The sequence below is a fragment of the Dendrobates tinctorius genome, unplaced genomic scaffold, assembly GCF_039654945.1.
Source record: "Dendrobates tinctorius isolate UK_male_01 unplaced genomic scaffold, ASM3965494v1 ptg000066l, whole genome shotgun sequence".
Taxonomy (NCBI): domain Eukaryota; kingdom Metazoa; phylum Chordata; class Amphibia; order Anura; family Dendrobatidae; genus Dendrobates; species Dendrobates tinctorius.
The window spans coordinates 1,172,253-1,198,103 of NW_027361734.1; the positions used below are offsets into that span (position 1 = coordinate 1,172,253).

The following is a 25,851-nucleotide window of genomic DNA, read 5'->3' on the forward strand; positions in this document are numbered from 1 at the left end:
GACAGAAAAAAATGAAAATAACTATGACTCTTTGAAAAATAAGAGGGAAAAAATGATACCACAAAAATTAAAATTGGCCATGGCAGGAAGGGGGCAAATCTGTCTTCAGTAAGACGAATGGCTAGACCCTGCCGAGAAGAAAACTGAATCATATTACATCATATGTAATATGATTCAGCTCTCAGAAACTGAGCCCACATCTATAAGATTATGGCTTTATTAATCAGCAATTATCTGCCTCTAACAGCCACACATGGCACAAAGTTCCACCCGCAGCTGTTATTTTGTCAGTCTGTGACTGCAGAATTTAGGCTGTGTGACAACGTAAGCGTTTTTTAAGCATTTTTGAAGCGTTTGCCCCGGTCAAAATGCTTCACGCATAAAAGAAGCATCCCATTCATTTTAAATGAATTCCGCACTTTTTGTGCATATTGATGCATTTTTTTTCCCACCAAAAAATGCTTAGCGGCCAAAAACACAGCATGCTCAATAATTTTGCGGAAAAGTCCGCGTTTTTGCTATTTTCTATGAGTCAGAAAACACGTGGAAAAAACGCATCAAAAACGCGCGTTTTCTGGGAAGGTGTCCGGCTTTGAAGCAGAAATTTTCTGCATACGTGGGCACATAGCCTTATGGTGGCCCAGCAAGGGGGTACTGATGGGATGACATGACAGCCAGGGGTATCTGTGATGATAGTACTCCTGTGAAAGACAGCCTGTGGATTTGTGCTATATACAAGAATACTGTGGTATCAGATGATTACAGTTTCAAGTCCCATAAGGGCACTAACAAATACAATAAAAAGTAAAAAATGTTTGAAATAAATGAACAAAAATGAAAAAATAAAAGTTCTAATCACCTTTTTTTCCCCACAATAAAAATAAAAAATACACATATGTGGTATTGCTATGTCTCTAAAAGATCAACCTATCAAAATATAAAATGAACTAATCCGATTGGTAAATGGCTACATGAGAAAAAAAATCAAAATTCCTTTTTTTTTTTGACACAGCAATGCAAAAAAATGCAATAAGAGATGATCAAAACATCATATCTAGCTAAAATGGTGTCAATAAAAATATGAGCTCATTGCAAAAAAACATAACCTCACACAGTTCCATCACCCAATGTTACGACTCTCGGAAAATGGCGACACAGGGGAATTTTTTAAACGAAGTTCTGAAATTTTTTTCATGATTTCAATAAATAAAAAAACAACTGTGCCTGTTTGACTAGGCCACTCTACAAGGATTTAAGTGCGACAAATATGCAAAAGAACAGGAAATCAGGAAGGGGGCAAACACTTTTTCACATCAATGTACACAGAATTTCAGTTGTGTTCTTAGATAACTTGTTACGGTTCCACTGTGCTATTTTTGTATTTAACCAATGTTTTTTTTTCTTTTGCGGCTTAATTTCTATTTAAAAATATAGAATTGTATGATAGAAGGTAAGGTCTTAATACTAAAGACAGGACCATCCTGATTGGATCCACATTGTCTCTGTGGGATTTTTTTTAATTAATTTTTAATCTAAATAGTGTTGGCTAAGTACACTGTTATTTACATGTACTATTATTATTTATTTACTACAGAGTATATTCTCGCTTTATTTTTTTATTGGGTTTCAAACTGAAATGGCCACAGTGTGATCATGCTGCTACCCATTGCACGTATACCAATTTGTGCTCCGGCTCGTTACTTTGGTTTTGTTGTAGTTTCTTGTACTATGTGATGAGCGAACGTGCTAGGATAACATCTTATGCGAGCATGCTCGGGTATTAGCCGACCAACCCGACTGGGTACGCCTTGTCGCTGTATGATAGCTATTACGATTTTTTGATAAAAATAGTGTTAACTAAGTACCCTATGCTATTTACATGTACTAGTACTACTGTATTTCCTTATTTACTTACTACAGGATAATTTTTTCTTGGGTTTTGTCTGTGTAATGGCCACAGTATGAACATGTTCTTACACATTGCACAGATACTAACTTTTGCTCCTGATGCCTTCTTTGTTTTTACATAAAAGATGTATGCAAGACACTGGGGAGATGCTGCCATAGTGTATAGCTCTGATTAAGGTACACAGAAGGTTTCGCAAAAGTGCTATGACACCTTCAGAGGAGCACTATCAGTTGTGTTCCTCTTCTTTTTATTATTTATTTATATAGCACCATTGATTCCATGGTGCTGTACCTGAGAAGGGGTTACATCCAAAATACAAATATCACATACAGTAGACAAGCTAACAATGACAGACTGGTACAGAGGGGAGAGGACCCTGTCCTTACGGGCTTACATGCTACAGTGTTCTTAGAAAACTAGTTGCTTGCAGTAACACTAATTGAAGGATAACATTTTTTATACTTAATAAAGAAGGATGACAGCAGAATCACAAAATAAATTGAAAACTTTTACTGTCTTTGTTTTTTTTATTATAGGTCAACTGTGCTATTTTTGTCTTTAATCAACAAGTTTCCTTTTCTCCCTTTGTTTCTTTGAAAAAACATAATTTACATCAAAATTAAAATTTAAAAACTAAACGTAAATGCAAATAAAAAAATGGCACAAAACAAATTTCTAATTACTATTTGGGTGATGTACAAGGCAGAAACCTGCAATTGACATGTCCTTGATATGCTTATACTGGACCTTATCATACTACTCAGTAATACTGTGTTATTTTGAAATTTTGGATTGTTCTGACTTCAAATCTCTTCCCACACACCGAGCCTGCACTGATTGGGTTTAGTCAGGAGGATGAAGTCTTCAAATGCATGAAAATGCATCATCTGCCAATACGTGTGATGTATGATCAACCAGGAACATTATCACCTCCCCAGGGACAGTTCTGAAAGACAAAAAAAATATGCCATACTTTAGATAACTGCTCAAGTTGTCAGTTTAACTCTTGATATCTAGGCAGGGAATATCCTGTTAGAAAGACTTGATTTCCTCACGTTTGTCACATTAATTTGCATCATTTAGATGTATGATGTAGGACTGATATTCTATATGCAGGACCCTGTGTCTTAGTGCATACAGGTCTTAAAGACACATTAAGCTAGAAGCTATAGGATTCTTTTCATGGAGTATTTCTATCACTGTAATCTGCGGTGCAGATGGTCCGTACAGAGGATTACACTGACAAGACACGTAGTGAAATCAGCACGACAAGGTTCATAAGATGACGTCTACTGTCTTGTCGCCTTTGCTGGTTATAAAAGAATGTTCTGATGATTTGAAAAATTGGAACAACATTAAAGATAGTTATTCATAGTCCTGTTCCACTAAATTTACATTTAACATTTTTTTAGTGTCAGATAATGAAAGGCAAGAAATACATATAGTGAAACCAGAGTTTTGGAAGGGTCTTAAAGAAGTGCTTTCTGCTCTGCAATAAACCCACCATGTCTGAATATGCACTAAAGGTTGCATCATAGAATCAACGTACACTGTTTCTAACATGTACAGTGTATTATTTATATGATGCTAGACTAACGGCGCAGTCAGACGGTTGTGTAACACAGACGAGGATAAATGCTTGGACTTACCGGGGGCTCTCCTCTCCGGTTCGTGACAACATGTACTTCTATGTAGCTGTCACGCTTGGGACAGGAGAGCTGTCAGCCAGTCCGAGCGTGCCATCATCGTCAGTGTTATACGGCCATCTAACTGTGCCCTAAAGGTATGTGCACACGTTGCAGTTTTGTCACTTTTTAACTCTTTCTCCCCCCCGCACAAAGCCTGAAAGATTTCCTAGTACCAGCAAAGTGAATGAGATTCCTGAAGTCTCACGCACAAGTTGCTTATTTCCTCCTTCCAGATTTCCAGTAGATTTAAGTCTGAAGCATGTTAATTCTTGCAGCTGTTTTTGGTGCAGATTTCATCCATAATAATGAGCGGGGAAAAATCTGCAACAAAAATGCTTGCAAAAAATGCAACAAAATCCAACAAAAATGTAGATATTTTAGGCAGCGTTTTTCTTTCCAACACACCAGAATTTGCAACAGAATTTTAATATTTATTGTTTTGTTTGCTACATTAAAAACATCAAAAATAATAAAAACCCAAACACATTGCATGTTAAATTGACTATAACTAGTAAAGTTTAACCCCTTAACCCTCAAGGGTGGTTTGCATGTTCATAACCGGGCCAATTTTTACAATTCTGACCACTGTCCCTTTATGAGGTAATAACTCTGAAACGCTTCCATGGATCCCACTGATTCTGACACTTTTTTCTTGCGACATATTGTACTTCATGTTAGTGGTAAAATTTCATTCAAATAACTTGCGTTTATTTGTGAAAAAATTGGAAATTTGGCAAAAATTTTGAAAATTTTGCAATTTTCCAACTTTGAATTTTTATGCCCTTAAATCACAGAGATATGGCACACAAAAAACTTAATAAGTAACATTTCCCACATGTTTGCTTTACATCAGCACAATTTTGGAACCAAAATTTTTTTTGTTAGGAAGTTATAAGGGTTAAAAGTTGACCAGCGATTTCTCATTTTTGCAACACAATTTTATTTTTACGGACCACATCACTTTTGAAGTCACTTTGAGGGGTCTATATGATAGAAAATACCCAAAAGTGACACCATTCTAAAAACTGCACCCCTTAAGGTGCTCAAAACCAAACCAGATTCAAGAAGTTTATTAACCCTTCAGGTGCTTCACAGGAATTTTTTGAATGTTTAAAAAAAATGAACATTGAACTTTTTTTCACAAAAAAATTACTTCGGGTCCAATTTCTTTTATTTTATCAAGGGTAACAGGAGAAATTGGACTGCAAAAGTTATTGTGCAATTTCTCCTGAGTACACTGATACCTGATATGTGGGAGGGAACCACTGTTTCGGCGCATGGCAGAGCTCAGAAGGGAAGGAGCACCGTTTGACTTTTTCAGTGCAAAATTGGCTGGAATTCAGATCGGACGCCATGTCACGTTTGGCGAGCCCCTGACACACTTAAACAGTGGAATCCCCCCACAAGTAACCCCATTTTGGAAACTAGACCCCCCCAAGGAACTTATCTAGCTATGTGGTGAGAACTTTGAACAGAAGTTTATAACGTACAGCCGTACAATTAAAAAATCATATTTTTTCCACAAAAATGATCTTTTCACCCCCAATTTTTGTTTTCCCAAGGGTAACAGGACCCTAAAAGTTACTGTGCAATTTGTCCTGAGTACGATGATACCCATTATGTGGGTGTAAATGACTATTTGGGCACATGGCAGAGCTCGGAAGGGAAGCAGCGCCATTTGACTTTTTTGGCTGGAATTGAGATCGAACACCATGTCGCGTTTGGAAAGCCCCTGATGTACCAAAACAGTGGAAACCCCCACAAATGACACCAGTTTGGAAACTAGACCCCCCAAGGAACTTATCTAGATGTGTGGTGAGAACTTTGAACCCCTAAGGGCTTCACAGACGTTTATAACGTACAGCTGTACAAATGAAAAATCATATTTTTTCCACAAAAATGATCTTTTCACCCTCAATTTTTATTTTCCAAGGGTAACAGGACACCAAAATTTATTGTGCAATTTGTCCTGAGTACGCTGATACCCCATATGTGGGGGTAAACCACTATTGGGGCGCATGGCAGAGCTTGCAAGGGAAGAAGCGCCATTTGACTTTTTTGGCTGGAATTGGGATTGGACGCCATGCCACATTTGGAAAGCCCCTGATGTACCAAAACAGTGGAAACCCCCACAAATGACACCATTTTGGAAACTAGACCCCCCCAAGGAACTTATCTAGATGTGTAGTGAGCACTTTGAAACCCCAAGGGCTTCACAGAAGTTTATAACGCCCGGGCGTGAAAATAAAAAAATCTTATTTTTTCCACAAACATCATCTTTTAGTCCCCAATTTTCTTATTTTCCCAATAGTAACAGGAGAAATTGGACCCCAAAAGTTGTTGTCCAATTTGTCCTGAGTACGCTGATACCCCCCATGTGGGAGAGAACATACAGTATGGGCACACTTCAGGGCTCGAAAGGGAAGTAGTGATGTTTTGGAATGCAGACTTTGAGGGAATGGTCTGCGGGTGTCATGTTGCCTTTGAAGAGCCTCTGATGTGCCTAAACTGTTGAAACTCCCCACAAGTGACCCCATTTTGGAAACTAGACCCCCCACGGAACTTATCTAGATGTGTGGTGAGCACTTTGAACCCCCAAGTGCTTCATAGAAGTTTATAACGCCCGGGCATGAAAATAAAAAAAATCATTTTTTTTTCCACAAAAATGATATTTTTGCCCCCAATTTTTTATTTTCCTAAGGGTAACAGGAGAAATTGGACCCCAAAAGTTGTTTTGCAATTTGTCCTGAGTAGGCTGATACCCCATATGTGGGGGTAAAACACTGTTTGGGCACATGGCAGAGCTTGGAAGGGAAGGAGCACCATTTGACTTTTTCAATGCAGAATTGGCGGGAATTGAGATCAGACGCCATGTTGCGTTTGGAGAGCACCTGATGTGCCCAAACAGTGGAAACCCCTCAATTCTAACTCCAGCCCTTACCCCAACACACCCCTAACCCTAATCTCAGCCTCTAACCATAGCCCTAACCCTAGACCTAACCCTAACCCTAGCTCTAACCCTAGCCCTAACCCTAGCAATAACCCTAATGGGAAAATGGAAATAAATACATTATTTAATGTTATTATTTTTCCCTAACTAAGGGCGTGATAAAGGGGGTTTTATTCTTCGGGTCAGTATGGTTACAGCGATACCTTATTTATGTCTTTTTTATGTTTTGACGCATTTATGCAATGAAAAAATTTTATATAAAAAATAATTATTTTTGCATCGCTTTATTCTGCGAGCTATAACTTTTTATTTTTTCACTGATGATGCTGTATGGCAGCTCGTTTTTTGCAGGACAAGATGACATTTTCAGCGGTACCATGTTTATTTATATCCGTCTTTTTCATAGCGCATTATTGCACTTTTTGTTTGGCGGTATGATGATAAAGCTTTATTTTTTGGTTTGGTTTTTATTTTCATTTTTAAGGGGTTCGCTAAAGGTGTTAACTAATGGGACAGTTTTATAGGGTGGGTCATTACGGACGCGGTGATACCAAATATGTGTACTTTTATTGTTTTTTTTTATTTCCAAAAAATGAATTTATTAGGGATTTTTTTCTTTTTAATTTATTTAGCGATTTTTTTTTATAAATTATTTTTACACTTTTTTCTTTTTTTAACTTTATTGCAATGTCCCAGGGGGGAAATAAATGTCATGTGACTGATCGCTGATCTGTCACAGCACAGATCGCTGTGACAGATCAGCGATCTGTCACAGGCAGTGCAGAAGGCTTCCTCGTACCTGCGCTTTGCAGGCACTGAGGAAGCTGGCTCCCTGCAGGCCCCCAAAGGTCCCCGCTGCCATTTTGGATTCTGGGACCTGCAGGGAAGGATACCCCCACTGCAGCGCTGCACATTGCGCTGCTGTGGGGGTCTCAGGGAAGCACGGAGGGAGCCTCCTCCCGATGCCTCCCTAAAGGCATGATCGCAGTGTGCCAGGGGTTAACGTGTCAGGGGCAGTCCGTGACCGCCCCGACACAGTGCTGGGTGTCAGCTGTGATAATCAGCTGACACCCGGCCGCGATCAGCGGCACTCACCATGTGGGTGCCGCTGATCACTATGACGTACTATCCCGTCCCTGGGAATTAAGTCCCAGGGCACATGGACGGGATAGTACGTCATATGGAAGAAAAGTGTTAATATATTTTATCATGACAGATTACTATGTCAACTTTCACTCAGAAATGTTTCTGTTCTATAGGTTTTCTGCTGTCTTTTTTTTACAGCAATTGGAGTCTATTTTATTATTTGAGAGTTTACAAAAATACTAACCTGCTCTTGTTTTACACCTCTGTTCACAATTCACTTTACTTTTAAAACGATTATGGTTGCCTCCACAACCACCATAAACAAATGGACGGCACTCATCAGCCTTCAAATGGTAGTACCAAAGCAAGATATATTGTGAACAAAATCCTTCATCCATGGGTTGCAAACAAGGACCTGGAATGAAAAACATCTTAGCTTAGAAAGTCACTGCCTTAGGCCGGGATCACACATGCGAGAAACACGGCTGAGTCTTGCATGTTAATACCCGGCACTGCCGCCACCACTCGGATTGAAGCGTGTGGCCGAATAGCAAAACATGCAGCCGCACGCTCTGCTCCTGAGTGCTGGTGGCAGTGCCGGGTATTAACATGCAAGACTCGGCCGTGTTTCTCGCATGTGTGATCCTGGCCTTACATGAAAATGTCTTAAACCTGAATTCCTTTTTCTCAGAGTAATTCATTTCAAGGCATAGCTTAATTTTGACACAAATGCACCAAAAACTAATCATTTTTCTTTACTTTTCACATTGGATGTACTCTATTCTCATTCAGTATAATAAAAAGTCCAGAAAATAGATTTTTCTCTAAATTTGCCTGTAGGCATTTTTTATAATGTTGGAGATATTTTTAGAATAGTGGCACTTTGGCCTATATGGTGTGATGAGGAATATAATCAATATGGCTACTATAATCCATAATTTGCCAAAAAGTTATATTATTTATATGCCAGTGTGAAGAAACCAGAGTATATTTTAATTACCCAGATGACTATGTTTTTGCAAACCAAGAAGAATTGACTTTTTATCTGTATATTGGCTTGAGGATTTAAGTGGTTATTTCTGGTGGGTCAAGAAGACAGACTTGCAAACTGATATACTGTGTAAGTCTGTAATAGTGACTTGTACATAGGGAGTGTTTATCTTTGTTTATTGTGTGCTGATATGCTAATTGTGCATTGTATTCTGGAAACAGTTTGTTGACTTCCAAGTAAAGAGGGAAAAGAATGTGAGGGTGGACTGAAGGACACTGGGTAATTCTAAAAATAGCTTACTTGCCTTGGATACAAAAAGACTCAGAGAGCATATCTCGTGACTGAGAGCTACCAGCCAGACATTCTGCAATACACCCAACGGATGAGTGACAGGACTGCAGCCAATTCATCACGGCACCAACTGGCTTTGGACCTTGTACGGACTCTATGGACTGTTCTCTGTCCTCCCCATGCTTGTCGTTACCTCTTCTCTGTGTGTGTATCACAGGTGGAATAGCGACTCTGGGAGCTCTGACAATGTGTCAACTGGCTTTGGACCTTGTATGGACTATATGGACTGTTCTCGGTCATCTCCATACGCTTGTCGTTATCTCTTCTCTGTGTGTGTATCACAGGTGGAATAGCGACCCTGGGAGCTCTGACGTATCATCTACCATTACCCTGGCGAGTCGGCGGAAGGGAAGGATGAGACCTGAAATGTGCACCATCTTGGGGTAATTGCTCAGATTGTTCTGTTTGTTATTGGGTGTTGTGGTTCAATAAAATATTGCCACACTGTTTTACCCTAACCCTGTGTTGTCTGTTTAGTGTATTGCCCACAGGGAGATAGAGCAGGCATTCAGTGGTATGAACCCTGGTCCATGTAGTCTTGCTAAAGGCAACCAGGCCAGCGGACGAGAGCACCCACTGACCCTGTTTCACCACAGCCAGCTATATGCAAGCTTTATAAAATCCTATATTGTTTCAGATACAGTATAAGAAACCAAGGCTAAGCCTGCAGATATTCTCAGAATGTTCTGTAAGATGCTGTTCTATAGATAAGATGTACTCACAGAAACAATGTGCCTCAAAGTCTTTTTGGACTAAATTATCATTGAAATCGAATAATTATTTATGTTTTGCTAATGCATTATTTAACCCCTTAGTGACAGAGCCATTTTGCAGCTTAATGACCAGGCCAATTTTTACAATTCTGACCACTGTCACTTTATGAGGTTATAACTCTTTAATGGATCCCACTGATTCTGAGATTGTTTTTCGTGACATACTGTACTTCATGTTAGTGGTAAAATTTCTTCGATAAGTCTTGTGTTTATTTATAAAAAAAAAATATGGCGAAAATTTTGAAAATTTTGCAATTTTAAAATGTTAAATTTTTATGCCCTTAAATCAGAGAGATGTGTCACACAAATTTCTTAATAAATAACATTTCCCACATGTCTACTTTACATCAGCACAATTTTGGAAGCACAATTTTGGAAGCAAAATTTTTTTGTTAGGAAGTTATAAGGGTTAAAAGTTGACCAGCGATTTCTCATTTTTACAACAAAATTTACAAAACCATTTTTTTAGGGACCACATCACATTTAAAGTCATTTTGAGGGGTGTACATGACAGAAAATACCCAAAAGTGGCACCATTCTAAAAACTAGACCCCTCAAGGTGCTCAAAACCACATTCAAGAAGTTTATTAGCCCTTTACGTGCTTCACAGGAACTAAAGCAATGTGGAAGGAAAAAATTAACATCTAACTTTTTTTTGCAAAAAATTTACTTCAGAACCATTTTTTTTTATTTTCACAAGTGTTAAAAGAGAAAATCAACCACAAAATGTGTTGTACAATTTCTCCTGAATACGCCGATACCCCATATGTGGGGGTAAACCACTTTTTCAGCACACTGCAGGGCTCGCAAGGGATGGAGCGCCGTTTGACTTTTTCAACGCAGAATTGGCTGGAATTGAGATCGGATTCCATGTTGCGTTTGGAGAGCCCTTAATGTGCCTAAACAGTGGAAACCTCCTACAAGTGACCCCATTTTGGAAACTAGACCCCTTAAGGAACTTATCTAGATGTGTGATGAGCACTTTAAACCTTCAAGTGCTTCACAGAAGTTTATAACGTAGAGCCGTGAAAATAAAAAATCATTTTTGTTCCACAAAAATGATCTTTTCGCCCCCAAATTTTTATTTTTACAAGGGTAACAGGAGAAATCGCTGAGTACGCTGATACCCCATATGTGGGGGGGAACCACTGTTTGGGTGCATGGGAGAGCTTGGAAGAGAAGGAGTGCCATTTTGGAATGCAGACTTTGATGGAATGGTCTGCGGGCGTCATGTTGCGTTTGCAGAGCCCCTGATGGGCCTAAACAGTGGAAACCCCCCACAAGTGACCCCATTTTGGAAATTAGACCCCCCAAGGAGCTTATCTAGATGTGTGGTGACCACTTTGAACCTCCAAGCACTTCACAGAAGTTTCTAAACACAGAGCCGTGAAAATAAAAAGTCTTTTTAATTTCCACAAAAGTGATTTTTTAGACCCCAATTTTTAGACCCCAAAGTTGGTAAATAGTGGAAACCCCTCAATTCTTGCTTCAACCCTAACCCGAACATACCCCTAACCCTAAACCCAACCCTAACCCTAATCCCAACCCTAATCCCTAATCATAATTCTAACCCTAATCCTAGTTCGCCCTAACCCTAGCCCTAGCCCTAACCCAAGTCCTAACCCTAGCCCTAACCCTGGCCCTAACCCTAACTCTAACCCTAGTGGAAAACTGAAAAAAAAAATATTTTCTTTATTTCGTTATGTTGGCCTAACTAAGGGGGTGATAAACGGGGGGTTATGTACTATTTTTTTTATTTTGATCACTATGATAGTTTATAATAGTGATCAAAATGAATGAATGAAATCTGCCAGCCGGCAGCACATGCGCCCGCCATTTACTTCCGGATCCAAGATGGCGGCGCCCACCGGAGGATGCCGGCGGGACGTGGGACCACCAGGAGGGGACCCTGGACCACGGAGAGGTACCGGGGGGGATCGGGGACCCTAGTTCTCTCTCCTCTGATGTGCGATCACATCAGAGGAAAGAGAAATTTAATGCAAATTCGCGGCTTTTTTGCGGTCGCCGTTATAGGGTTAATAATGGCGATTGCAAAAGCGGGGTCAGTAAAAACCGACCGATTCATGTTCTCTGGGGTCTCGGCTACCCCCGGCTGCTGAGACCCCGGAGAAAATCTGACACTGGGGGGCGCTATTCACTTTCTCCACAGCGCCGTGAATTAGCAGCGCTGTGGTTTTAATACACTTAGTTACCGCCGTTAAAAGGCGTATCGGCGGTTGCTAAGGGGTTAATTATTACTGATGTTCAACATTGTTTGGCTTGGGCATGCGCAGAAACTCCAAGGCTAGGAGTCAGAACTTTGATTGAACTACTGTACCCTTATCCCGTATACGTATTTTTTTCTTTTATGAAAAAGGAGGTTTTTGGTTGAGGTTATCTTACAGCGCTGCCAATAAACATCCAGACCGAGAAAAGTAGGTTTTAAAATTTTTATTTGCTACGCTTTTTGTAGCAGATCCTGCTCCTTCTTCAGGCAGGTGTATAGCATGTGTAATGGTTACAACCATTATATACATTGCAGTGATTATTGGCTAACAAATCAAATGCTAGTCACAACAGGTGGTAATCCAATCATGCAAATGAGCCTCGTCTTCATTCTTGGTCATCAGCAGATATGATAACACTGTGTAAACATTGCCGAACCTCTGACGAGATATGCAAATTTAAAAAATTTGTATGCAAGAACCACTAAAATTCCAAAGAAAAGAAAGAAAGGAAAGAAAAAAAAAACTGAGTTCTTACATACAAATTTTTGAAATTTGTGCACCTCGTCAGTGTTATGGTATTTGCTGATGACCAAAAATGGAGACGAGGTCCATTTGCATAAATGTTGTGTCTAACATTTGATTTGCTAGCCAATAATCAATTAGCCTCAATCAGAAACCTCCCTCTTCAACTTGTTCTGGATCCTGTGGGGGATCAAGCAGATGGAGCAGCAGCTCTATTGATTCATGCATTTACCATAGGGTTGTGCCTGGATGCACAACCACTAAAGGTAAGCTTTTGACTAACCTCTATCATTGCTGGTCTTGGCTGATGTGCACATGTTGCGCTTTCTTTCCTTCTTTTTTATTTTCTTCTTTTATACTTATCTATCCTTTTTTATTGTAACTTTTATTCTAAATAATTGAGCCTCTTATTCAAACCACCTGTTAAGATCGGATCTTTGCTAGGAAATACAGATTTTCCATATCAGGTGGCATTGTTCACATGTATAACCCTTATAGATAGATGTACACATATGTTTAGTTTGGCTAGTGCTCTTATTACCCACTTTCCTAAAATTGCTCTCTTCTTAGTGATCCAGACCTCATAAGTCTCGCAAAATGAGACAATTTGTGTAAGGTATAAGAATTGTCATAATTCAGTATTTTCAGCACCAAAAAATTAATATTCAAAAAGTTTTATTTTATTTAAACTACATGTGATTATTTTGTAAATTTGTATTAAATGGCTATTTATTATAATAGTTCTACTGGCAGTCCCACATAGTTTGTAATTGCACTTAAAGAGGTTGTCCACTACTTTTTGATTGATGACCTATCCTTAGATTGGAAGTACTATTTGTGGAGCAGGCCGTCTTCTGGTAGTGGCCGAGGTGTGGTACTGCACATCCACCTCCTATCCAGATCAATAGGAGGCGGATGTATAGTACCCTGCAGCGCCACTATCAGAAGATGGCCAGCTCTGCAAGTGAGTATTTCTGGCCAGCACCGATTACAACTGATCGGTGGAGGTGCTGGGTGTTGGACCCCGGCCGGTCAGACTTTTTGACCTATGGGTCATTAATTAAAAGGTAATGGACAGCCTCTTTAAGCAGGCTCGAAATGCTTAAGCTATTCTTAGAATGACAAAATGGCTATTGAATGAGGAAATAAAACTTTTTAGATTTTAATTCTTCATATCATAAATCGTATAATAATCATTTTAGGCTATGTACACACAATGTCTTTTTCAGGCAGACACCGCCTGGAAACTGCCTGAAAAAGCACTAAAAAATGTAGATTGATCATAATGCACACTAATGTAGAAACAACTTGCTGTGAATATGTTCAATCTTTTGTCAGCTCTTTTAACCATTTAAGCCCTTGAAAGTCAGGAAGTGGTTAAAAGAAGTAGCACAATCATTCTTTTGACGGCATCTGCTTGGAAGCTGCTCCTTATTTATAAGTTTACGTGACTAAAAAAGGTATTGACAGCAGTGCTGTAATAAAGACATTGAAAAAGATCTCCAGTGAAGAAACCACAGGAATAAGTCCGGGATCACGCATGCGAGAAATATGGCTGAGTCTCGCATGTTAATACCCGGCACTGCTGCCGGCATTCGGGAGCGGAGCGTATGGCTCCATATATTGCTATGCTTCCGCACGCTCCGATCCGAGTGGCGGCGGCAGTGCCGGGTATTAACTTAGAAGCATAGAATCATAGAGTTGGAAGGGACCTCCTGGGCCATCTGATCCAACCCCGTGCTAAAAGCAGGATTTGCTAAATCATCCCAGACAGCCTCTGTTTAAAGACTTCCTTTGAAGGAGAACTCACCACTTCTCGTGGCAGCATGTTCCCCTCTTTCTTTCTCTCTATTCTTTCTTTCCCCTCTTTCTTTCTTTTTCTCTCTGTTTCTCTCTTTCTTTCTCTCAACTTTCTTTCCCTCTCTCTGTTCTTTCTTTTCCTCAGTACCAGTCAGTGTGCCCACAGTACCAGCCACTGTGCCCACAGTACCAGTCAGTGTGATCAGCAGTGCTAAATGGGTGTGGTTGAGGTGTGGACATGGGTGTGACTAATTGTGAAATGGGTGTGGTCGGGTGGCCGGTAACCAGTCATCATAGTGGAAATCGTCTGTTTCCATCAACTTTGTTATATGTGAGCAGTGGGCACCTCTAGTAAGGTGGGCACGAGATGGTGGGTCTTGTCACCTCTGCCTCACACATAAGTTGCTATGAGGTGTACTTTATTCCTGCCACATTTCTTTCTGGGCCTACTGAGAGAAATGTTTTGACCAGTTGAAAGTTATACAAACTGAGGATTGTGCATGTGTGTGTATATATATATAAACCCTATATAAACCCTGCCACTCTGACCGCCGTCCACTTTCCCATGCTCCTGTTCCAATCCTGGGGTCTTTTTTGTCCCCCTTGGTCCTCCACATGCTGAACATCTGGGACATGACTAACATTGCGCAATGTGCGCTTGTTCGTTGCCAGATGCAGCGTCGTGTCCAGTGTGCGAGGAGACGGTGACTTGTCTGTAGCGTTAACCCCTCTGCTGCCATGTTCGGCACAGCCTGTGATGAGGAGCGTCTCTTCCTGTGTGTCTGGCCACAGGCTGCACACCGGAGGCTGCTTCTTCTATCTGGGGAAATTCATGAAGCAGAAGCCTCTGTGTGACTCATGTGAAGTAACTTGTCTGACAGGTCATGGGTCCAGGTCAGCAGGTGATTGCAGACTATTAGCTGGTTTCGATGTTAGGTACAGGTGAGTCAGGACTAGATGTTGGGTGGAAGCCTTCTAGTATTTGTAAGGCCTCGTGCACACGCTGAGTATTTGGTGAGTTTTTACCTCAGTATTTATAAGGCCTCGTGCACACGCTGTATATTTGGTGAGATTTTCACTCAGTATTTGTAAGACCTCATGGACGCGCTGAGTATTTGGTGTTTTCTACCTCAGTATTTGTGAGGCCTCGTGCACACGTTGTGTATTTGCTGAGTTTTTTACCTCAGTATTTAACCCATTCCTGCTCCTTGATGCACAGTATGCGTCATGAAATCTAGTGACTTCCTGACCCAGTCACATGACCCCGTCACATGACCGGGGGGCCCGCAGAGTCAGAACAGCCCGGGGCCCTGGCTACCCTTAATCCACCCCTGGGTGCACCCCATCTCTAGCAAGTAGTCCATCGTATAGGTAATTCACTCCATGATCCAGAAATCCAAATCCTTGCTGATGGCACCATCGACGTAGCCAGTTATTCACCTGCAGAATCTTATCCCACCTCCTTGTTCCATGGCCATCCACTGGGAGGATGGAAGAGAAGACCACCTGCGCTCCCAGTTCTTTTACTTTCTTGCCTAAGTTTTCAAAGTCTCTGCAGATGGTTTCCAGGTCGTTTCTTGCTGTGTCATTTGTGCCCACATGTATTAGCAGGAATGGGTAGTCATCTGTAGGTCTGAAGAGCGCTGAAATCCTGTCAGACACATCTTTAATTTTTGCACCTGGAAGACAGCACATTTCTCTTGAAGTTATATCCTGTCTGCAGATAGCGGCCTCTGTTCCTCTCAACAGGGAATCCCCCATGACCACCACTCTCCGTTTCTTCTTCACAACATTTTTCTTTCTCCATCCAGGAGGATTCTGAAGGCGTGCAAGGTTGCTGTTTGTGGGCAAAGTCTTATCCTGATGTATTTCTTCATCGTTCTCCTGTGTAAGAGCCTGGTACTGGTTCCTGAGAAGTATGGGTGCTGACTGCCTCCTGATCCTCCTGCTTCTCTGGGTCACATGTCTCCATTCCTCTGTTTCTTCAGGTGCACTTCGAATTTCTTCTCTTTCTGTAACATGAAGAGATAATTCTGCTCTGTCTAAGAACTCTTCACCTTCCTTAATGATCTTCAATGTAGCTAACCTCTCTTCAAGATTTTGCATCTTTTCCTCCAACAGGGACACAAGCTTGCATTTGTGGCATGTGAAGTTTGGCTTTTCCACTGGTAAGTCTGTGAACATGTAGCAAGAAATGCAGCTCACCAAATGACTCCTGGCCTCTTCCATATTGTTATAGTTATAGAGATTTCAAAACAGTGAAAAATGATCCAAAATTCGCGCCTATAGGCAGGCGGTTTACCGATTTCCTCTTTTCAGCTGCAACGGCCAAAATCCAGTGATCGTTGAGCTTGCGGAAACTCTTCACTTATCCCAGAAGGCACTGGGAATATGCAAATGATCTCAGGACTCTTCCCCTGGTTTCCTCTTTTCAGCTGTAACGGCCAAAATCCAGTGATCGTCGAGTTCACGGAGACTCTTCACTTATACCAGAAGGCACTGGGAATATGCAAATGATCTCCTCAGGACTCTTCCCCTGGTTTACCGATTTCCTCTTTTCATCTGCAACGGCCAAAATCCAGTGATCATTGAGCTCGCGATATACTCATACTCATCAGCCTTTTGTTATAAAAAAAAATCTATTTCCACAATGAAGACAAGAAGTATGTATCTATTTGAGAGTTGGTTATAAGGTGCAAATGCTTTTATGACATCTGCATATTTGTTCATTGCTTTGTGTCTGATAAATAAAATCATAGTGAAATCTTTATCACTATGATACAGAGCAATAATTAAAAAGCTGCATGAAATGATGTCTGACCTTCTTTTAATGTTGTTTACTTCCTATATTATAAATATAGTGTCTTACTCTAATTTTACTTTGCATCAGTCACTCGTCATTTCACTGCTTACTTTCTGCTGCATTATTACCTAGTATCTAAATAAGGATACAAATCCACCGCCTACTGATTTCATGCCCATTAGACTTATAAACACCTACTCAAAATGAAAGGAATAAATATAACCTGCACTAATATTTGATAAAGTATGCACTACAACATAAGTCATTTTATCTGCTGCAAACATCATGAACCCCATTATTCATGGGGAATATTATATTACTAATTACTATTAGTGATAAGTGAACATGCTTGGATAAGGTGTTATCTGAGCAGGCTCTTGTGCTAACCGTGTCTTCGGTGTGCTCGAAAAATATATTCGACTCCCCACTCCTGCATGCCTCGCGGCTGTTCAATAGCTACAACACATGCAGGGAGTGACTAACAAACAGGCAATCCGTGCATGTGTTGCCGCTGTCTAACAGCGGCGAGACATGCAGGAGTGGGGAGTCGAACATTTTTTTAGCATGCCGAAGACACTCGGTTAGCATCCGACCATGCTTGGATAACATCTTATACCAGCATGTTCTCTCCTCACAAATTACTATATTATTAAAGGTCAATTGCAGGTTACCTTCAGACATTATTCCAGAATGACGTTTCCTTCTTAGTTCTTCATTAATTCCTTCTGTGGATGTATAAACTAGAATCGGAAGAATTCATTGAGTTAAATGGCCATTTACCATAATTTTCATCACTTAAATGGAATAATTCATAAAAGAAGAAGAAAAATATCCAGCACCGTTATGTGAGAAAAAATTACCCTCGATGATAGCACCTGTGACTTCACAGCCGTGGTCAATCACACACCTTTTTCCCTTATAGAACAGGTGCTCAATCCCATGTAGAAAAAACATGAAATATCATTGTTATTTGAAGAAAACAGGATGGCACTCACCGTTCTCTTGTAGCAATTTACTTTATTTCATAAAATGAGGCATAGGCATCGGCACAGGAGCAATGTGTAAAAGACGGACAACAGCCGCTTCGCGCACAACGCGCTTCAACAGGTCCTATGCTCAGACTGCGGGAAACATCTATTTAAACCACATGTGTAGGTAAAAAACTCCACCCCTTCACCTGAGCGTGTCTCATGACCCTTCTATCCCAGAAAGACAAAACAACAGAAAATAACAAAAATAACAAATGCCCATATATTACAGACACCGCACCATAATTAAAAACATACAATCATAACTGCTTAACGGAAAACGGACATGTCTATCTTTTCATTTAGGCCCAACGGACCTGTGGCTTTTGTGTGAAGGATCCATTTGGCTTCTGCTTGTAAAAGACGTTTACTATGATTCCCTCCATGCTGCGGTACAGAAACCCGTTCAATACCAGTAAAGCGCAATGCCTCCGCATTCCCCACATGGAATTTTCTCATATGTTCTATGAGTCTAGGGACACCTTTTCCTGTATTGATAGAATTAAATTGTTCCCTAAATCTAACATAAAGGGGCCGAATCGTTTTTCCGATATAAAAAAAGCCACACGGACAAAACAGAACGTAAACCACAAAGGCGGTTTTACATGAAATAAATTCAGTGACTTCGTGAAGTATAGACCCAATTTTTACAGTTTTCCCACTTAATTTAAAAGGGCACCAGGGACAATTCTTACATGTATAATTCCCTTTTGGGGTACTGAGTTCTAGCCAATTATTTCGTTTACTCTGGTATCTATTCTTGACCAATAAATCTCGGAGATTAGTGCTTCGTTTACTAGCAAACAAAGGACCCCTGCTGACCACATCTACGAGGTCTCTTATCATTTTCCAGAAGATGCCAATTCTGTCTGATTACTGTTCTGATGTGCCTATTCATGGAATTATACATGAAACTAAAAACAAACCGTTTTTCTTGTTGTGTTTTATTTTGTTTATTAGTAACTAATTCATTATTTACCCTTTGGACAGCAGAATCCAGAACAGACTCAGGGTAGCCTCTTTGTCTAAATCTACCACATAATTCATCCGCTTGTCCCTGGAAACCCTCATGACTGTTGAATTTTTTGAGTCTAAGAAATTGGCTGAAAGGCAAAGAGTCTTTCACATACCGGGGGTGCGCACTGTTGTAATGTAAAAGGGAATTTGTGGCTTAAGGTTTACGGAAAATTTCTGCATGTAAAGCTCCATTAACCAATTGTAATCTAACATCAAGAAAATCTAATTGGGAGCCCCCAAATTGAGACGTAAATTTCATATTCATGTTATTGTGAACATTCAAAAATTCCACAAATGAATCAAATTCCCTTCTAGACCCATCCCATACAATGAGAATATCATCCACATAACGGATGAAAAGCTTTATATGTTTCATTCTCACGCACAATGTATTTCAATTTGACAATGTCTGGTACAAACAAATAGAGGATACAGCGATGGGTACCCCCGTCGCTTGTACCCTTGGTAATCTTTTTTTGGCGGTTTTGGAGGAAAAAGTGATATATGCGATTACCAATCCCTTTTTGAAACATATAAAGCTTTTCATCCAATATGTGGACAATATTTTCATTGTGTGGGATGGGTCTAGAAGGGAATTTGATTCATTTGTGGAATTTTTGAATGTTCACAATAACATGAATATGAAATTTACTTCTCAATTTGGGGGCTCCCAATTAGATTTTCTTGATGTTAGATTACAATTGGTTAATGGAGCTTTACATACAGAAATTTTCCGTAAACCTTCAGCCACAAATTCCTTTTACATTACAACAGTGCGCACCCCCGGTATGTGAAAGACTCTTTGCCTTTCAGCCAATTTCTTAGACTCAAAAAATTCAACAGTCATGATGAGGGTTTCCAGAGACAAGTGGATGAATTACGTGGTAGATTTAGAAAGAGGCTACCCTGAGTCTGTTCTGGATTCTGCTGTCCAAAGGGTAAATAATGAATTAGTTACTAATAAACAAAATAAAACACAACAAGAAAAACGGTTTGTTTTTAGTTTCATGTATAATTCCATGGATAGGCACATCAGAACAGTAATCAGACAGAATTGGCATCTTCTGGAAAATGATAAGAGACCTCGTAGATGTGGTCAGCAGGGGTCCTTTGTTTGCTAGTAAACGAAGCACTAATCTCCGAGATTTATTGGTCAAGAATAGATACCAGAGTAAACGAAATAATTGGCTAGAACTCAGTACCCCAAAAGGGAATTATACATGTAAGAATTGTCCCTGGTGCCCTTTTAAATTAAGTGGGAAAACTGTAAAAATTGGGTCTATACTTCACGAAGTCACTGAATTTATTTCATGTAAAACCGCCTTTGTGGTTTACGTTCTGTTTTGTCCGTGCGGCTTTTTTTATATCGGAAAAACGATTCGGCCCATTTATGTTAGATTTAGGGAACACTTTAATTCTATCAATACAGGAAAAGGTGTCCCTAGACTCATAGAACATATGAGAAAATTCCATGGGGGGAATGCGGAGGCATTGCGCTTTACTGGTATTGAACGGGTTTCTGTACCGCAGCATGGAGGGAATCATAGTAAACGTCTTTTACAAGCAGAAGCCAAATGGATCCTTCGCACAAAAGCCACAGGTCCGTTGGGCCTAAATGAAAAGATAGACATGTCCGTTTTCCTTTAAGCAGTTATGATTGTATGTTTTTAATTATGATGCGGAGTCTGTAATAAATGGGTATTTGTTATTTTTGTTATTTTCTGTTGTTTTGTCTTTCTGGGATAGAAGGGTCATGAGACACGCTCAGGTGAAGGGGTGGAGTTTTTTACCTACACTTGTGGTTTAAATAGATGTTTCCCGCAGTCTGAGCATAGGACCTGTTGAAGTGCATTGTGCACGAAGTGGCTGTTGTCCGTCTTTTACACATTGCTCCTGTGCCGATGCTTATGCCTCGCTTTATGAAATAAAGTAAATTGCTACAAGAAAACGGTGAGTGCCATCCTGTTTTCTTCTCTTACAATGACTTAAATGGAATATGCCACCAGGATGATGCTATGAGGGCAGCATGAGGTAGGAGTGGAGACACTGATTTCAGCAATGTTTCACTTACTAGGCTGTGTGCTGTTTTAATACAAACAGTGTTTAATCAACAGGAGATTATCACTGATAGAATAGCTACTTGTGTACATCCTGTCGAACCACGACCCCAGCAGTGATTAGCAGCTTACTATAAATAAACAATGTACATAGAAATCTGCTAATCAGTGGTGTGGGTGTGGCTAGCTTAGTGAGCTCTGCTACATCTACAGCAGAGAAAATACTGATTGTATCACAACTGCTGCACCCAGTAAACTAGGTGACACATCATTGGAATCAGGGTCTCTTTCCCTACATTAGGCTGCTTTCAATTGAGGTAGCAGAAACCTGGTGACAGGTTCCCTTTAAAAAGGTTCTGAAAAAGGAATTAAAATAAGCCATAGCATGAATAAGGCTATGTTCCCAAATGAGTTTTTGGTGAGATTTTGACGTTGCAGATTTTCTGCACCATTTCTGTACCCATTATATAAAATAGGTAACTTGTATTTTTTTTAAATATGCAGAGTAAAAATCTCACCAAACAATCATCATGGGAACGTATCCTAAGGCTTGAATGAATCAACTATTCAGATTAATTAAGGGTTTTCCTTAGAGAAAACATTATTATAATCATTAGCTTTGAGTTGTAAGGCAGGGCTGTGGTTGCGGTTTTTCCGCACTAAAGTACATGGGTACAAATGTTATGCAAAAGCACGAGATTATATGTGATGCATTTTAAAACATTTTACTAAAAATAGTTTGTAAGTAGGAATAACTACATTTCCAGAAAACCACATTGTTAGAGCTTATTCACATATCAGTGCTTGGTCAGTATTTTGCATTAGTGTTTGTAAGCCAAAACCAGGATCGGAACTTACAGAGCAATACTATAATTGAACGATTGACACCTGTTCTGTGTTTTGGAGAAACTCCTGCATTTATCATACAAAGGACTCATACTCACATGCGAGAAACTCGGACAAGTCTTGCACGGCAATACCCGACACTGCCGCCGGCACTCGGAGTGGAGCATGCGGCTGCATGTATTTCTGTGCAGCTGAACGCTCCGATCTGAGTGCCGGCGGCAGTGCGGATATTGACATGCGAGACTCGTCCAAGTTTCTCGCATGTGAGTATGAGCCCAAATACTGATAAAATACTGATGTGTGAATACAGCCATAGTGGGATACTGTAGCTATAAAGTACCTTCATGGATCTGCTGTGTTGTGATGCTCGGAGAATGTGTTGTGGTCAGCGTTTCATTCCAATAGGGGGCTTGTGTTTTATTTTCAGCCACAATATCCTTAGGAGACTCAGTCAACTCTTCATCTAAGTTATCGTTGTCTTCATAGCCTTCATCTGGGTGTGAAGACTTAATGATCAGCTGAAACTCCTTGCCTGTGGACATATCAAACCCCAGTATTAAGTATTTATTACATGCAATTCTAGGTGCAAACTTTAGAGCGAAGAGAAAGACAAAGAAGAAATAGAATACAATGAAAAAAATATATATGCAAGAAAATTTTCATATATATATGGCGGAAAATATATAAAAGTAATAAAACAAGAAAAGCATTATTAGATGGAATTGAGGCATGAGGTATCGGGGACTGGGACAGGATTTACAGCTTTCAATTAAACATCACAGTAAGACGAGGTGGGTGAGGGATCGGTGTAGGTCCCTTTGGCTGGGTGCCTTGATACCACATGCAACACCTCTACCTGCTTTCATGCTGAGCCACACTCGGGTGGCACAAATATCAGTTTTGTAGACTACCATTGTGAGAAAAATTTAAGGATAGTTAGTAACATGGGTAGTTGAGTCCATGGAAGTGGAGGCCTACTGCTACAGACAACGCGCATGTAGGAGACCCAACCAAGAGTCTACCCATTTACAAAAATTAGTGACAGACACCAACAAAGTGGCATCAATTGCAATAAAGTCGAATTAGTATAACGGGAACCAACACATCTTCCACTACAGCCAACCCAGTAGATGGAGACTGTAACGGGCAAAGTGGTGGAGTCACTGCTACGTATCCCTCTGAAAGCATGGAAGGGGCGTAACTAGGTGGCCTATAAAATCCCTACTCGGACAAGTGGCAGCAGGAGAAAACTGCAAACCAAGGAGATACAAAGAGGTTGCACCATGTGCTACTCCACGACTGACCTACAGAATGTGTCAGCTGACCGCCTACAGTGAGTAAGCTGCTAAGGCCCAAAGAAGGGATGAAAAATGCAGATAGGAACTGTACACATTTCCAAAAATTAACATATTTAAAGAAATGAGGGCCTTATACCACAGATGTGGCATTAATTTCACCACAGTAGAAATAGTATAATAGGGACCGACAGTTCTTCCACTACACTCAATACAGCAGATGGACACCCAACCAGGAGTGTTCACATTTCCAAAAATAATTGGCAGACACCCCAGAAGTGGCATCAATTTCACCACAGTAGAAATAGTATAATAAGTACCAACAGTAAAATAAAAATGCACAAAGAAAATGGGAGATGTTTATTAGCATCCTGAATAGGACGTGTGCACAATATATACTATATGGGAATAAACATGCTAGAAATAGGAGGAGACCACTATGGCTAAATAGAGCTGTAAGGCTGAGTTCACACGTGGCGTTTTTTTCGCGTTTCCGCGGCGGTTTTAACCGCGCGATTTTGCCGTGAAAACGCGAAAAATAAGCATCCCATGTATTCCTATGGGATTCCGCAATGCTGTGCTAATGCTGCGGTTTTTACAAAGGCGGAATCGCTTCGCGGTAAAAACAGCAGCATGCTCATTAATTTTGCGGAATCGCGGCGATCCCGCACCCATAGGAATGCATTGTTCCGCTTACTTCCCGCATGTGGCTGTGCACACCATGCGGAAAGTAAGCAGAACAATTGCGGATGGTACCCACGATCCGGAGGAGAGGAGACTGTCCTCCGGGCTTTGGGTACCATATCCCTGTAAAAAATAGAATTTAAAATAAAAAATATTGTTATTCTTACCTTCCGGCGTCCCGCGCAGCCTTCCCGCCTCTCTCCACGCTCTCGTTCCCAGTAATCCTTTGCGAAAATGCCCGCGATGACGTCCGTTCTCGCGGGATTGCGAAGTCTCGCGGTCATTCGCGCGACGTCATCGCGAATGACCGCGAGACGTCGCGATCCCGCGAGAACGGACGTCATCGCGGGCATTTTTGCAAAGGATTACTGGGAACGGCTGCGCGGGACGTCGGAAGGTAAGAATAACACCATTTTTAATTTTTTTTACATTTTATCTTTTACTACTGATGCTGCATAGGCGGCCTCAGTAGTAAAAAGTTGGTCACACTTGTCAAACACTATGTTTGACGAGTGTGACCAACCTGTCAATCAGTTCTCCAAGCGATGCTACAGATCGCTTGGAAAACGCTAGCATTTTGCAAGCTAAATACGCTTGCAAAATGCTATTTTTTCCGCGGGAATTTAAAATGCGATTTTCCAGCGAAATGGAATTCCGGAATTCTTGCGGTAATTTCCGCGAGAGTTCCGGTACGTGTGCACATAGCTTAAGGGGAGCAATAAGTGACAAAAATAAAGCATTTAGAGCAGGGTTCCCCAACTCCAGTCCTCAAGGCCCACCAACAGATCATGTTTTCAGGATTTCCTTAGTATTGCCAAGGTGATAATTGCTTCACCTGTACAATACAAAGGAAATCCTGAAAACATGATCTGTTGGTGGGCCTTGAGGACTGGAGTTGGGGAACCCTGATTTAGAGAATTAAAGCAAGTAGGTAGTGATGAGGCATTAAATACAGAAAATTAAATAAATTCTGTAAAAAGCAAATCAAGACAGCAAAGATTGAGACAGAGAGACTCATTGCCAGAGAAAGTAAAAATAATCCCAAAATATTCTTCAACTATATAAATAGTAAGAAACTAAAAAATGATAGTGTTGACCCCCTTAAAAATAGTCTGGGTGAAATGGTGGATGAGGATGAGGAAAAAGCCAATATGCTAAATGAGTGTTTTTCAACAGTATTTACACAAGAAAATCCCATGACGGACAACATGATCAGTGATAAAAATTCTCCTTTAAATGTCACCTGCTTAACCCAGCAAGAAGTATGGCAGCGTCTAAAAATCACTAAAATTTACAAATCCCCGGGCCCGGATGGGATACACCCCCGAGTACTGCAGGAATTATGTAAAGTCATAGATAGACCATTATTTATAATCTTTAAAGATTCCATAATAACAGGGTCTGTACCACAGGACTGGCGTATAGCAAATGTGGTGCCAATATTCAAAAAGGGGACAAAAACTGAACTTAGAAATTATAGGCCAGTAAGTTTAACCTCAACTGTGGGTAAAATCCTGGAGGATTTTCTAAGAGATACTATACTAGGGTATCTGAAGCAGAATAACCTCATGACCCAATATCAACATGGGTTTACAAGGGACCGTTCCTGTCAGACTAATCTGATAAGCTTTTATGAAGAGGTAAGTTCCGGACTGGACCAAGGGAATGCAGTGGACGTGGTGTACATGGACTTTTCAAAAGCTTTTGATACGGTGCCGCACAAAAGGTTGATACATAAAATGAGTACAATGGGGATAGGGGAAAATATGTGTAAGTGGGTTAAGAGTTGGCTCAGGGATAGGAAACAAAGGGTAGTTATTAAT

At 40.5% G+C, this 25,851-nt stretch overlaps 1 protein-coding gene across 1 annotated transcript in view; it reads right to left on the reverse strand.

Moving 5' to 3' along the window:
* Nucleotides 1-2,416: 2,416 nt before the first annotated feature.
* The window catches only part of LOC141095090 (uncharacterized), a 616,558-nt gene continuing 593,123 nt past the window's right edge, over nucleotides 2,417-25,851 (reverse strand). The window contains exons 98-101 of the mRNA XM_073580971.1: nucleotides 22,390-22,581; nucleotides 17,773-17,841; nucleotides 7,878-8,048; nucleotides 2,417-2,855 (exon numbers count right to left, since the gene is read on the reverse strand). Coding sequence (XP_073437072.1) covers nucleotides 2,836-2,855; nucleotides 7,878-8,048; nucleotides 17,773-17,841; nucleotides 22,390-22,581 — 452 coding nt within the window. The 3' untranslated portion in view covers nucleotides 2,417-2,835. The remainder of the gene's footprint in view (nucleotides 2,856-7,877; nucleotides 8,049-17,772; nucleotides 17,842-22,389; nucleotides 22,582-25,851) is intronic.